The sequence below is a fragment of the Sus scrofa genome, chromosome 10 (genome assembly GCF_000003025.6).
Source record: "Sus scrofa isolate TJ Tabasco breed Duroc chromosome 10, Sscrofa11.1, whole genome shotgun sequence".
Classification (NCBI taxonomy): domain Eukaryota; kingdom Metazoa; phylum Chordata; class Mammalia; order Artiodactyla; family Suidae; genus Sus; species Sus scrofa.
The window spans coordinates 45,058,798-45,074,536 of record NC_010452.4 but is presented as its reverse complement, the minus strand read 5'-3'; the positions used below and the strand labels follow the sequence as shown (position 1 = coordinate 45,074,536).

General features: G+C 46.7%; 1 protein-coding gene across 1 annotated transcript; it reads right to left on the bottom strand.

Moving 5' to 3' along the window:
* On the bottom strand, positions 276 to 15,106 carry LOC100739603 (cubilin-like). Its single transcript, XM_021064280.1, has 8 exons — positions 14,972 to 15,106; positions 14,532 to 14,661; positions 14,341 to 14,414; positions 13,702 to 13,849; positions 12,599 to 12,780; positions 8,236 to 8,401; positions 5,678 to 5,913; positions 276 to 621 (listed from the first exon to the last, which is right to left on the bottom strand). Exons 1-8 carry the CDS (start codon positions 15,104 to 15,106, stop codon positions 466 to 468), a joined length of 1,227 nt encoding a protein of 408 aa, XP_020919939.1. The 3' UTR covers positions 276 to 465.

Genomic DNA, 15,739 nt, shown 5'->3' with positions numbered 1-15,739 from the left:
TGGTACTTGGGGAAACGGAGACGCAAAGAGTGACAGAAGCTAATGCAAATGTAGGCATCTTGGCTCTGGAGCGCCCATCCTGAGGGGCTCATATGCTTTGTCCAAACAGAAATATTCAACTTGAAATTTTATACATACCCCATAGTGAAAGACAAATTTTAATGAGTTAAAAAAAACATAAACGCAGCATCATGGTTTAATTTCAACAATGTTTATCACCCCCGATTTGACACTGACCCTGAACATCGTACTTATCCTGTTTAATTAACTTTTGGAAATGTACATCACATGGACTATACTCATTTCCAACTCTTAAAGGGGTTTTAGACAATTCTGGCTCAAAGTATGAGACTAAAGAAGCTACATCCCACGTTCAAAAAGTACATACAAACACTGATTCCCCAACTTTGATGAACAGCATACACGTTCAGCGTCTTCTCCGTGGCACAGGCTAGGGGTCAGGGATCAGGGCGGCAGAATTCTGTCCAGCCTGAGGTCCGAGGGCCGGGCCCCTGAAGGAGGAACCAGGGCAGCCCCAGGCGGACAGCTGGCCGCCGCCTCGGCGTGAAACCTGATGAAGACCCGATGGGAGGAGGCCGCGAAGGGAGCTACATCCATGTCCTAACATGCAACAAGAGAGAGAGAAGCAACGAATTAGATAGTTCACAAATCTGAACCTTCTTCCAGAAATGTTGCTTGGAGTAAAGAAGTTCGACGTAAAGAAGCCGTCTAGAATGTACAGTAAACTTGCTAACATTTCTAGAAGTAATCTTGCTGAGAATTAATGAAGAGACTTCACAAAGGAATACTGCTGGGGGTGGGGAGTGAGGAGAAATGAGGGGTGATTGGCTCTGGGAGGCAGGGTTTCTTTCTAGGGTAAGGGGAAAGTTTGGTTTTGTTTTTTTAATGGCCACACCCGCAGCATGTGGAAGATCTCAGACCAGGGATTGAATCCAAGCTGCAGCTGCTACCTATGCCACTGCCACAGCAACACCAGATCCTTTAACCTGTTTCACCAGGCAGGGGATTGAACCCATGCCTCCGCATCTACCAGAGCTGCTGCAGCTGGAGTCTTAACCCATGGCACCACAGCGGGAACTCAGGAATGTTTTAAAACTGATTGTGGTGCCAAGAGCTACACAACTCTGTGAATTGACTTAAAACTATTGCATTTTTGTACTTTAAGGATATGAATCTGATGGTTTGTGAATTGTCTCAAAAAAAACCTGTCACTGAAAATTCAATTTCCAATTCAAATTCTTCCTGAAATTTTCATTTTTCTGATGAAACACAACTTAAACTTGCAGTTAAAACCTACACATGAGTAAAGTATACTCCCCCCGCCCCGACATCTATGCTTTCCTTTGGGGGTTATTTTCATATCCTTTTCGGGGAACAGTGTGTGTCTGTGTGTGCGGAGGAAGGGTGGGAAGATGGGTGTCTAACAAGTAGTTCTGCAGAGATTTCCATCCTACGGGTGTTTTTGTTTGTTTCTTTTTCTTTTGGGGGCAGGACCTACAGCATATGGAAGTTCCCAGGATAGGTGTCAAATCAGAAATGCAGTGCTGGCCAACACCACAGCCACAGCCACGTGGGATCCAAGCCACATTTGTGACCTATACCAGAGTTTATGGCAACACGGGATCCTTAACCCAATGAGTGAGACCAGGGATTGAACCCGCATTCTCATGGATGCTAGTCAGGGTCTTAACCCACAGAGTCACAATGGGAACTTCCCGAGCTATCGGTATTATTTTTAGCCCCAGGTACATAAAAGAATGAACCAAACACACAAACAGCCCTGCTCCTATACAGCTGACATTCTAATGGGAGGAGGTGATTCAGGAAGCACATAGGTCAGTAAAATATACAGAGGTTGAGGAGACTGTCCTGGAGGCAGAGTGCATCACACAGGGTCAAGGTCCTGCTCCTCTGTCCTGCTTGGGTCCCCTCCCTCCATCCTACCCAACCGTCATCAAAAACCAGACTTCTTTCCAAGACACTGAATTACTCAGGCGAGTCCAGGACAGGGATTTTTTTCATAAGAGATCTATCAGAGGACACACAATATTACATTTCTTCCTTCCATTTCAACCTGCTCCTCAATTTCTACTTGTTATTCTAGGTTGACAAACTAGTATGAGCAGAGAACAGAACGTTTTAAACTCGGAGTTCCCGTCGTGGCTCAGTGGTTAGTGAATTCGACTAGGAACCATGAGGTTGAGGGTTCAATCCCTGGCCTCGCTCAGTGGGTTAAGGATCCAGCGTTGCCGTAAGCTGTGGTATAGGTCGCAGACATGGCTCGAATCCCACATTGCTGTGGCTGTGGCGTAGGCCGGGGGGCTACAGCTCCGATTCGACCCCTAGCCTGGGAACCTCCATATGCTGCGGGAACAGCCTAATGGCAAACGGCAAAAAGACAAGAAATAAAAATAATAAATAAATAAACTCCTCTTTGCTTCCCCTAATTTTCTTGTCCTTCTTTCATGTTTCTAGATGCTCAGATTCTGTAACTGAGACCGATGCTCATGAACAATGACAATTACCATAAGAGAAAACATCTTCATGCCTCCGTATGATTAGCCATCTAAGCAGTGACCCCCACCACCCCTCTGCCAACCACTCTGTAAATAAACTGACTCCAATGGACTTGAAATGCTGAAGAAATCAATGTAATCTTTAAAAAAGAGAAGAACAATTACACTTGAAACTGTGTCTACGTTTGTAAAAGAAAATTTGTACCTGGAAAAATATCGTACACACCTATGGGTAAGAAAAGTGGACATATCTGATTATAGACTTGGATTTAATGTGACCTCGGTTTATTTTTTAGCATTCTAATTTATTCTTCATTAAAGTACAGTTGATTTACAATGTTTCTGCTGCACAAATAGTGACTCAGTTTTATATAAGTATATACTTACACTTTTTAAAAATATTCTTTTCCATCATGGTCCATCCCAGGAGACTGGGTCTAGTTCCCTGTGCTATACAGCAGGACCTCATTGCTTCTCCATTCCAAATGTAATCGTTTGTGTCTACTAACCCCAAACTCCCTCCTCCTTCCCCTTCCTCCTCCTCCCCCTTGGCAACCACAAGTCTGTTCTCTATATCCTTGAGAACGTGACTTTGGTTTAAATGGCAATAAGTTCTCTCAGTGCCTGTTTTCTTTTATCTGCAAATCCAGGGGATCAAATGGTGTTGTATGTTTGAAAGTCAATGAAAACAACAACAACAAAAAAATCATACAGACATAAAGTAATAGTATTGTGAAAATGGTCTCTCTCTGAAAAAAAAATTTTTTTTGCTTTTTTTTTTTTTTTTTTTTTTTAGGGCCACACCTGCGGCATATGGAGGTTCCCAGGCTAGGGATCAAATTGGAGCTACAGCGGCCGGGCTACACCACAGCCACAGCAACACAGAATCCGAGCCGCATCTGCGACCTACACCACAGCTCACGGCAACACTGGATCCTTAACCCACTGAGTGAGGCCAGGGATTGAACCCAAAACCTCGTGGTTCCTAGTCAGATTCTTTTTCACTGAGCCACAACGGGAACTCCTCTCTTTGGAAATTTTTATAAATTTCAGCTAAATGTCTAAGAGCTACTCAGCTTCTAAATCTGACATGTGATGCCTTTACTGGGGTCTCCCTTCTGTGGGCCCCTGTGAATACTACAAGGCAGTACCTACTGGTCATGTGGCCCAAATTTCTCCCCCAGTAATCAGCTCTGTGTATAAAGAGAGCTTCACTGTGTGAGACAGTTTACTGAGGTGCTGTCTGTAAATCCCAAGAACTTCATTCACTAAACTAGGCTGCACCCCTGCAATGGAAAACCATCCAGTGATTAAACACAATATACTAGTTTGTTTGATGAGAAGGTAAATGTTAATGATGTATCAGTCAGTGAAAAAAAACATACCACAAGACAGGGTAAAATACACGTGCATATGCAAATATATTCAAAATGTGTTTAGAAGAATATACGGGAGAATTCTCAGGATTTTAGAAAAAATGTATCTTTTGTGACATTTCTGAAAATTGCATTTATCAATTTTACAAACTGTGTTATATTCAAAAAACTTTCTAGATTTCCAGCTGATGTAATTTCTCTGTCAGTTTTGATTAGAAAGCATGAATGAGCAAAGAGCAAAATGATAAGAAAGAAGTAACTTCTCATCAGTAGTCACATTTCCCTTATATGAAAGCTGCCAACACCTACTTGCCCATCAGAATGGGAGGGCAGTGAGGGCAGAGGCAAGCTATTGGGTCAAGGGCAGAGTCTACCCTAATGTCTAGGCAGACCTACTACATCTGATATTTACAAAAGCAAACTATTAGTCTCCAGGCCAATTATTAATATCCCTGTGTATTTCTTCAAAGAATTTTCACAATTTTAAGCAAGAAGGGAATGAAATGGAGCCAAGCACCCAAATTTTCTACACAACCAGCCCTCTGTAAGGGTGGGTTCCACATTATGGATTCAACCAACCACAGAATCCAGCAGATTCTAGAACCTGCGGATAAGGAGGACTGTCTGCATTCACTGGACGAAGCCAGTTTTTACAGTGGACTTGGGCATCCAAGGGTTTGGCATCCATGGTGGGAGGTGGGTGGATCGTGAGCTGCAGAGTCATGGAACCAATCCCCTGTGGATGCCGGACCCTGAGGAAAGACTAGTTCTCATGCAGAGATAACATGGATAGCCAATCCTGGACGGTGCGCTGAAACCACATACAGGGCTTTCAGCCAACAGCACGCCATAGATCCTTCCTCAGAAATTCTGATTCTGTAGGGTGAGTTGGGACCGGAAGTCTGTAATGCTAAACAACTGCATAGGCGATGCCATGCACAGTCCAGTTTGGTAACTCTTACTATTAATTTAATGCAATGCCCACTAGGTGGCACTCCTGTTTCCAAAATAAAAAGGAAAGTCTGAAAACCGAGTTTGTAAAAGTGCTTCGGGCTGTAGGGCAGGTCCTAACCATTCCCCATACCTCAGTGTGCATATGCCAGTCGCAAAGGCCCAGTCCATCCCTCCCCCACCTGTCCCCTTTGGTAACTAAGTTTGTTTTCAAAGTCTGTGAGTTTCTCTTTCTGTTCTGCAAATGCATATGCATCCTTTAGCACATTTGTATCCTTTAGCACAGAGAACTCGACCCAATATTCTGTGACAGTCCATGTGGGAATGGAATCTGAAAGAGAATGGGTGTGTGTGCCTGCCCAAGTCACTGTCTTGTGCAGCAGAAACGATCACATCCTGTACATCAACTCTACTTCAATAAAAACTTTTTTTTTTTTTTTTTTTGTCCTTTGTCCTTTTTAGGGCCGCACCTGTGGCATATGGAGGTTCCCAGGCTGGGGGTCTAATCAGAGCTATTGCTGCTGGCCTAAGCCAGAGCGACAGCATTGCCAGATCCAAGCCACGTCTTTGGCTCAGGGCAACGCCAGATCCTTAACCCACTGAGCGAGGTCAGGGATCAAACTCATGGTTCCTAGTCAGATTCGTTTCTGCTGCACCACTACAGGAACTCCTACTTCAATAAAACTTTAAAAAACAGAAAAAAAGTACATTGTGCTCTGTAATTGCAAGTGTCTGCCTTGAAAAGTGGATACTAAACTACTTTCATTGTTTAAAAATAACAACTGAGAATTTTTCAACGTTAGTTTTACTCACTGCGCCACAGTACGGTCCAGAGGATGGAGAATTCGCATCAGGTCCATCATAGAGCATGAGGTAGTTCTGGACACACTCTCCGGGGTCGTCAATGTTGATAAAGGAAAAGCTGACAGTGACAGGTCTTCCACCAGGAGCAATGATGGCCCATTCGCAGTGAGTGTGGTTGGGGTAAGTGCTGGGATAGCCAGGGCTGGTGACCAAGCCGCTGTCTCCATAAAGAGTCCCGCCACAGCCTGCCAGCAAACAGGTGCAGGAAGTTACCAGCAGGCTTTAGTGCGTATAAGGCACAACAAGGCACAGATGTTTTCTTAAGGGTCTGAGACCCTCGGCAAGAAAAGTGGAGGCAGAAACGCTTCTCTCATCCTTTCTTTGGGCTACATCCCTCTCACTCCCTCAGCGCCTGCTCCCCCTTCCCCCCCCCACCTCCCCCGCACATTCCTCTCCCTGCCCATCATGACTTAGGCTCAGGAATAGGGTTCCTTCAGGTCTCTTTGAAAATAGGGGGTGAATTTACAGTATTGTGTCAATTTCTGCTATACAGCAGAGCGTCAACGCTGTAAATCAACTATACGCTAATAAAAATAAAGTTTAAAAAAGAGAGAAAGAGCAAAGAGTGGTTGAGAACACAGTGGGAAAACCAAGACTTGACAAAGTAACAGTAGGAGAGAGTGGAGTGGATGTTGGCACTTTTGAGGGTGCAGAGCTCTCCCCAGGCAGGGAGTCGATGATGTAGGTGAAGTAAGATTAAAAGTGAAACTCTGGGGCAGAGCCAAAGAAAGAGGTGCTCTTTTAAGTTGTGGCAGGAATTACTGGATTCTAAAAGTGACTTTACCAGGCTTATAACTGACATACTTAAAACGCCAAACCTCTGAGTATCGGTGTTGATTTGTTCAGTTGGTGAATTTGCACAGGAAACTTGTTATTTAGACCAGATAGCCGTGGATATCTGGATAGTTGTGTACAGGAAGAAATGGCTTAGTTTAAAAGCACTGGGCTGGGTTTCTGACCAGTGGAGGTTTAGTTCCACCTCTGGCACAATCTAGCTGTGCATTTAAGGCAACTCAGTTTAGTGGTTTATTTCCTTATCTGTAAATTTACAGGGAGACCTTCTTTTACTTTTTTTGCAGGTATCAAGAAACCACTATCTACAGTTGTCTTGATAGAAGCCTTTTCTAGTTCCCCAGGATATTCAGAATGAGTCCTTTTTGTCATTCTTATTTTGAAAGTTTTTAGGTATTTGGGGGGACATTTCATAATGGTAAATTACGTATTGACGTAACTTAAATTTCCTTCACTTACCAGTAAGCAGCCAACCAAATATGCAGGCAGGTGCTTACTGCCCTGTGAAAGCCCTGAATCTCCAGGACTGCCAAGAAATGAGGGCACCTCCAGGGAACACGGCTACTTATACCTATGCAAGTATGTGTTTGTATCTTGGTTGTGAGGCAAACTTTTTTTTTAATCCTCAGAGAACTACCTCCACGATCAAAGCAAAAGTAAAAAATATGACAAAATTAGAATATACAGGAGTTCCCGTCGTGGCGCAGTGGTTAACGAATCCGACTAGGAACCATGAGGTTGCGGGTTCGGTCCCTGCCCTTGCTCAGTGGGTTAACGATCCGGCGTTGCCGTGAGCTGTGGTGTAGGTTGCAGACGCGGCTCGGATCCCGCGTTGCTGTGGCTCTGGCATAGGCTGGTGGCTACAGCTCCGATTCAACCCCTAGCCTGGGAATCTCCATATGCCGAGGGAGCGGCCCAAGAAACAGCAACAACAACAACAACAAAAGAAAGACAAAAGACAAAAAAAAAAGAATATACAAAAAAATTACAAATCTTTATACCTTATCTGTACTTTAGATATATATTCTTTACTATGTCAAAATAATGAATAAAAGTAGAATTTTTAAAATGTCTATACTTTCACTGTTAAAGAATCTCTGGAGTTCCCATCGTGGCTCAGCAGAAACGAATCTGACTAGTATCCATGAAGACGTAGGTTTGATCCCTGGCCTCACTCAATGGGTTAAGGATCTGGCATTGCCATGAGCTGTGGTGTAGATCACAGATGCGGCTCAGATCTGGAGACACTGTGACTGTGGTGGAGGCCGGCGGCCACAGCTCTGATTCAACCCCTAGCCTGGGAACCTCCATATGCTGCAGGTGCAGCCCTAAAGAGACAAAAAAACAAAACAATTCTACCTTTTTATTTTCTTTTTTGGGTCACACTGAGGCATATGTAGGTTCCCTGGCTAGGGGCTGAATCGGAACTGCAGCTGCAGGCCTACACCACAGCATCCAAGCCACATCTGTGGATCCTTAACCCACCGAGTAAGGCCAGGTTTTGAATCAGCATCCTCATGGATACTACTCAGGTCAATTACTGCTGAGCCACAACGGGAACTCCAAAAAAAACCCCTTTACTTTTAACAGAGAATAATCAGGTACACAGATGGACAAAAAAAAAATATCAGATCACTTGGAGTGTCTTTTTCTATTAGACACTGTAGGTTTTTCTTAGCTGCACTACTTTCCTTTTCAAAGTGCCATTGTCTTACCAGAGGGTGATGAGGTCCAGATGATTTCATAGCCACGACCCGAAGTTGCACTATCGCTCTTAAACCGCAGGTACAGGTCACGACTCTGAGAGAAAATGGGATTTGGCAGCAGAGTCCCACAGTACTTGCCAAGCAGTGGCGAAGTGCTCTCGCTTCCATTTCTTACCTTTAAAAAGGAGTCGTTATGATTCAAAAGCGAGTCTGCGAGCTCTGTTCTTGCCATGTCAGTTGTTACCTGCTTCCCACCAGTCAGCTGTGTTTGTTCCCAAACCTCTTTGTATCAGTTGTACTTGATATTGTAATTATGTAATTTAAATATTATATAAACCAAAGAATTATAAGTGTGTAAAAGAATTGTTTCTCTGAAAGCTCAACTGAATATTTTGGAAAGACTTGCTAAAGGCCAGCCACTAATAAATATTGCTATCAGAAAAAAAATAAATAAAAAGGAGTCATTATTACACTTGGACGTATTGAAGCTTCTTCTCTGACTTATCATACTATACATTAAGACAAGAGACAAGGGGCATGACAATGTTTTGGGAAAAACTTTGTCTTTTTCTGCACTTAATAAAGGGTTAGAACATGCAGAAGTCACCTTCACTTGCAAAGGAGAGAAATGTTCAATTTGTAGATCAAAAATCAAGCACACTTGGATTCAGAAATACCTGTTCCTCTCCAGTGATTAAAACATGAAAGCATGTTTCTATAACCAACTAGTTGATTGGTATATGACAAACCAGTTATATCTTTGTTCTTGGGGAGACATTTTGAAGAATGTAAAGTGAATTTTAAAAAGATGGATGGGGCGGAGTTCCTGCTGTGGTGCAGTGGGTTAAGAATCGGACTGCAGTGGCTCTGGTTGCTTCAGAAGTTCGGGTTCAGGGGCAGGGTCGGGGTGGGGGAGGGGAAAAAAAAGAAGTTTGGGCTCGATCCTAAGCACAGTGGGTTAAAGGATCCGGGGTTGCTGCAGCTGCGGCTTGGATTCAATCCCTGATCCAGGAACTTCCATATGCAGCCATTTTCACATGCTATGAGTTTGACCATAAATAATAATAATAATAATAATAAAATTAAATTGAAAAGATGGGTGGGAGAAAATCTTCAACCTTGCTTCCAGTCAGCTCTGTTATACTTTACTCATCACACTGCATGTATGCTTTTTTTTTTTTTTCTCTCCGTGAAAATGGCTCGGTTATAAATGGGCTATGAAAAACTGCAATGTACGAAATAAAGTTCAAAAGCAAGTGAATTTCCATCTGGGAAAAGGACATAACTCAATAAATCCATAAAATGTCTGACTGTTTAGATATATTTTTAAAACACATTGTGAAGCTGAATCGATTGTTTAAATTCACATGTGGGGTAGACACGTGAAAACAGGAAGGCAGGCAGCGTGTGAGCCAGGTAACCACGCCACACACACACCCCCTTCCGTCCCCCAGCCCAGCTCCTGCTGCACGTTCACAGCAGTAGCTGAGGAGGCCTCCTGAGGGGTTCGAAAGACAGGCTATCCAGGCGGTAGAGTTGGAACTAGCCCCACATGTGCAAACACTGATTTTATGGGTTTTTTTGTTTTGTTTGTTTTTTTTTTACAGCCTCACCCTTGGCATATGCAAGTTTCCAGGCTGGAGGTCTAATCGGAGCTGCAGCTGCAACTACACCACAGCCACAGCGATGCGGATGCGGGATCGGAGCCACATCTTCAACCTACACCACGGCTCATGGCAGTGCTGCATCCTTAACCCACTGAGCGAGGCCAGGGATCAAATCCACATCCTCATGGATACTAGTCGGGTTCATTTCCACTGAGTCACGATGGGAACTCCCCGTGTTGATACATGTATTTAAAATCTTGGAAGTGCCTCCATTCCCTTCATCATCTCATAGTTGGGGACATGGGGTTAACTGCTCATTGTCTTAAGTCACAGAGTGTCCTCAGAGGTGTGGTGGGGAGACTTGGCAGGTTGTGCTGATCTGGAGAGGTTCCTTTAGGTCTAGGGAGTAGCCAGTGGGAGAGAAAAATGCCTTTCTGATGCTTTGGGGCTTATTCTGCTTAGCGTTTAAAGAAAGTGGCCTTGCCATGGATGAAGGCGCCCTCAGCGGCCTGCAGAGGGCAGCCGTGTCTGGGAATGCCTGGCTTGCACCACTGTAGCCTTGGCTTTGGGTCTTTTCCCCCTGGTTCTCTTTAGTTGCTTGGAGAGGAGGAGCGAGATAGGAATTGCCACTGAATGCGCCAATGACAGGCTGTTCATTTCTCTCCACACGGGAGGAGTGGGACAAGGAGCACTGGGCATCTTGGGGACATTAGATGACTCTGAAAGGGGAGATGATGCAGATGGGGTCTGGAGCTTACCCTTTGCATGGTAGGGAAGCAGTCGGAATCCTTGGTAAGAAATTTCCTTTCCCAGGGGTTCCCATTGTGGCACAGCAGCATTGCCACAGCTGTGGCTTGGATTCGACCTCCATTCTGGAAACTTCCACACGCTGTGTGTGTGGCTGAAAAAGCAAAAAAAAAAAAAAAAAAAAAAAAAGAAAGAAAGAAAGAAAAAAGAAATATCTTTTCCCAGAGTTCCCCTGTGTCTCAGCAGGTTAAGGAGCTGGCATTGTTACTGCAGTGGCTCTGGTTGCTGCTGTGCTGTGGGTTTAATCCCTGAGCATGACCAAAAAAAGCTTCTGTTCCCATCACTGATAACATGAATGGAATGCTGCGGCCGCCTGCTGATAAACCACAGTAGAATCTTCCCGCCGAAAACCAGACACAGCTGTCCTTACGGGTCTAAGCTGCAGCTTCCTGTCGTTGCTTGATGGATGGGAAGTTTCAGACCCATTTCTCTGGGAGGAGGAAGGGCAGCTGAGAGGGGCATGTCACCCCCACCTGCTGGAACGCTAGCCTTTGCTCTCCTGCACCCGGGGGCAAAGTTAACTCCAGTCCTCAAGGGTCAACCCAGCCTGATGGAAATCACGAGGAGCTGGGCTGTGGCTCTGAACTGCGGGGGCTGTTCTTCCTTTGTCTGCACCCCGCTCCCCTCGTTTCTGTTGCACCTCCATCCCTGTAACTGCTCAGCCTTGTGGTGGGGGAGGCGCGTAGGTCTGAGTTTAATAATTTGAATGATGCAAACAATACCGTCTTTCTCTCCTTTCCTGCCAGCTACATCCACATCCCCCGTTTCCTACCACGGTTAGTGGTCCCCATGAAAAAGGCATGAGCTCCCTCTGAGCACATTCCTCTAGGTTGAGAATAGTCGTTCACAGAGGACTTTGATGAGTCCTACAGGGGGAGCGTTGCAGGATAATGAAACTCCATAATGGGTGCAGAGAAGCAAAGCAACTTGTTGGAAACCTTAGCAAAACCTGGCAAGTATGAGAAGTAAGGCGGACATAGGGGGTCCCGGGTAAGGTTTAGATGGAGCTTCCATTCATAGTAGATCCTGCCTCTGGGTATAGGCCTGGCGCTGCACCTCCCTTTGTGTCCTAAGCATGGACACATTTCCAACAGAGTTTGCAAGAGACAGTGGAGGGAGCTCCAGGACGTTCTTGGCAAAATGCAGACATTGAGCTCCTCACAAGGGAGGGGTCCCTCTCGGTGTGTGTGGGGGGAGGGCCAACAGTTCCGCATCACTTCGTTTTATCTTTACACCCAGCTCACTGCTTAAAGCCAGAGCCCTCCTCCATCTCCAAAATGAGCACTTTGCGCTTGGACCTCCCTGTGGTCCTTCTGGTCTCAACTCGCACATCAGCTCCTTCAAGAAGCTTCTCTTCAGTTCCTATTGTGGCTCAGTGGTAATGAACCCGACTAGTATCCATGAGGACACAGGTTCAATCCTTAGCCTCACTCAGTGGGTTAAGGATCCGGTGTTGCTGTGAGCTCTGGTACAGGTCACAGATGTGGCTCAGATCTGGCATTGCTATGGCTATTGTGTAAGCCAGCAGCTGCAGTTCCTATTCAACCCCGAGTCTGGGAACTTCCATATGCTGCAGCTGTGTTCCTAAAAAGACCAAAAATAAATAAATAAATAAATTAAATAAATACATAAATAAAAAATAAAAAAAAGACAAGACACTCCTCTGTCCCCAGACTGATTAGGTAGCCCTAATATGCTGGAGGGGATGACTTCCTGTCTCTCCCATCAGACTATGAGCCTCTGGGGGACCCTGCACATGTCGTGTTTCCTACTGGATTGCTGGTGTCTGGACCTCGGAGATGGCTGGTAACTGTTTAGAGACTGAAAGAAAAGTGAGTAACACAGCGACACGAGGAAGGACTCTACGATGAACAGCAGCGAAGTAGAAAGTGGAAAATCTTCCCGGGAGCCATCCTCTCGTAAACAATTCATTTGCTCGACGGTCAAAGGTCTGTTACCTCCAAGAAGTCCCGCGTGCATCCGCCGGAGTCCTCGAGGCCGAAGGCGTGGAAGAAAAGGGAGATGGTGTGGTTTTGGGGGGCCCTGAGGACGACGGCGCAGTCCACGTTGCTGGCGTAGCCGGCCGGCCAGCCGGGGCTCCGGAGGCGGCCGAACGCCTTCTGGTACTCGCGGCTGCAGCCTTGGAGGAAAGACGAGATGCCCCGTGGAGGGGGCGTCCCCGTATTTAACGCCCTTTCACCTTGACGGCAATACTTTTAAAAGACTGTGAAGTGGGAACCCACCCCAGGAGAAAGCGCATCCAGCCTCCTCGTTTACCTCTGAGGTCACTGAGACCCTGGACGTGAAGCGAGGGGCACACTGAGCAAATTCAGTGCAGTGTCTGGACGGAAACCACCCACCCCGTGGAACATCGGACCCATGAAGGCTCTCCTTTGATGAAGAACATTCCAGCCTTCTCTGTGCTTTTCTGAGGACACGGAGGTGGAGCTGGCTGCCATGGAGACCACGGGGCAGGAAGGCTCTGCCTCCAGGACAGAGGAGGCACGAGGATTTTTCCTCAAATCCTCGGAGGAACTATTTGTTCTCAAAGCCCTGACAAATGACTGTCCTTGATTTCTGGTAAAAAACACTCAGAGTATTTTTATGTGCTTGTTTTCAGCAAGGGCCGCTTTGGGCCTAATCAAGCTTGAAAGGAGTGTCACAGGAAGTGTTCTCTGGAAATAAACATCTCGGTGACAGTAAGAAAGCAACTCCTCCAAGGCTCCTTGGGTTTTCCAAAGTGATTTTCCAAGATGTAGTGATTCCTCCGTGTGCTTAAGTGAATAATTAATACAATAACTGGTAGGCTTTTGAATTAACTAGAGGAACTTTGAAGAAGAGGCTGCTATTCTAAACATTTTAATTAGTATTTTATTTACTTTTCTCTCTAGAAGGCAGCTTTAGTAATTTGCTAAGCTGGGCCAGGCTTTTGGGGAAGGGTCTAACCTCAGGGATGTTTGGTTTCTGTTAACAAGCCTTGATTGATTCACAGGGGTCAAGTCTAGTAGTCACTGTCCTGACGGGGGTTTTTCTAAATAAAAGAGGCATCCCCAGGGCTCACCTGCAATCCGGTAGGTAAAACCCACTCTAGAGTCTGTGTTGAAAACTTCAGACTTGAAAATGATGATCGCGGTGCTCAGGGAAGAATAAAACGTGGGTACAGCTGAAGCATTTCTGCCACAGAACCGAATTCCTGGATTTCCATTTCTCTGCAGTGAAGTGGAAGCCAAATGGCAGGAGATGTAGATTCCAAAGAGAATAGGCCATAGCAGAAGTTAAAGTGCATCTAGGGAGTCCCTATTGTGGCTCAGTGGAATGGAATCCAACTGATATCCATGAGGACGTCGGTTTGATCCCTGGCCTTGCTCAGGTGGTCGGGGATCTGGTGTTGCCGTGAGCAATGGTGTACGTCAGGGATGTGGCTCAGATCCCACCTTGCTGTGGCTGTGGGTAGGGTGGCAGCTGCAGCTCCGATTTGACCCCTAGCCTGGGAACTTCCACATGCCACAGGTGCGACCGTAAAAAGAACAAATTTTTAAATAAACATAAAAATGCAGCTTAAATATTCAACCCTGGCTGCTAATCACAGAGTCTGAAACACTCTGTGCAAGACTTCACGTTGGAATCACAAACGACTCCATTCTCTGAGGGGCGGGGTGGGGTGGGGGAGTCGAGTTTCTGCTGAAACCACAGCACAGACCCCTGTGGAACCGAGCAGGACCCGGGAGGCGCCGCCAGAGGGGACCCCACTCGTGTCTCCACCTGGCTTTTCATCTAGAGAAAAACTTTAGTCAAAGAATCAACTTAATCAGAAACGTGAGAAAATACAGAGAAAGAGGAACACAGTCAAGCAAGACAGTGATAGTTGAGCCATTCGACCAAGTCAAAGACCTTTAGTTCCTCCTCGAAGGCGACAGTTAAGATTCTGAGCCGCGTCCTTGGGGCCGCCGTGCAGGTGCTGAAGCCCCCACCGGGTGGGAGAAGGCAGCTGCACGCTGCCCACAAGCACAGAGACCCCAGACTGGCCAGAACCAGAGGGTGATGACGCTGAGTCCCAATGACCTCACCACCCCCCAGGCAGGAGCATGTCCATGAGCTGACCACGCCCTGCCCCTGGACACTTGAGGACCCCTCACTGCCCCCTCCAGGGGGCACAGTCCTTGGGGCACTAGCCTGCTGTGTCTGCTCCTTCCTGGCAATGAAGCTGCTTGTTCTGTTTCTTCCAGCTCCGTCTTCGCGATTCTGTCTGGCATCGGGATAGAGAGGCAGCCAGTATTTCAGCAACACCTGCCCACTGAAAACAAGCCTTTCCCCCCCGTGCTGCTTCCTACCCAGGCCTGTGCCGGGCTCAGAAGGCACCCGGGCTGCCCGAGCTCCCAGTTCTCCTGCCGGGCCTTCTCCTTGTCCTGAACTCCGTCAGACTCACCCACACTCTCCGGGGCCCCTTCCTGGCCCTCAGCAAACATGCCCAGGGCTCTGGCACTGCCTTGAATCCACTGTAATGAGGTTCCTGGTCCCCCTGTAAGACCTGGGCTGCCTCAGCTCCTCTCAAGAGGTGAGGATAAACACGGGCTAACGAACGCCTCCCAGTTCTCACATGAAAGCAACTGGCCCCCAAGCCAGGACTCTGGCTGCCTCTCACGCACAAGGTCAATCCTGACACTGAGGTGGGGGGGGAGATGCGCCCCTGGCTTTGTCAGGCCAAGTGCACTGGGCCTGGCTTCACCTCCACATCAAGGGGAAAGAGAACGGCAGGAACTGAGCTCTGCCGGGGTAAAAAGATGACAACCTCAATCACTCCTGGGGTCAAGGAGACCCCCCCCCCAAATACACTAGCGCAGAAGGACTCCTGGGGTCAAAAAGGGAGGGGGCGCCAGGCCATAGTAAGTCCTGGTCACCATCCTATAACCTTCGCTCTGGAATCCACCTTGACCAACCGACTGGGGAGGGCCCCGGGTCCGGTCTGGGGTGAGAAATAAAACAAGATGACTGGCCAAAGGGAAACAAAGCCCCAAAGATCTGTCCCATATAAGTGATTTAAATCACCTTTCTGGCACTTTCCTCATCCAGGGGGGCGCCCACACCCCCGCTCCTTTGGG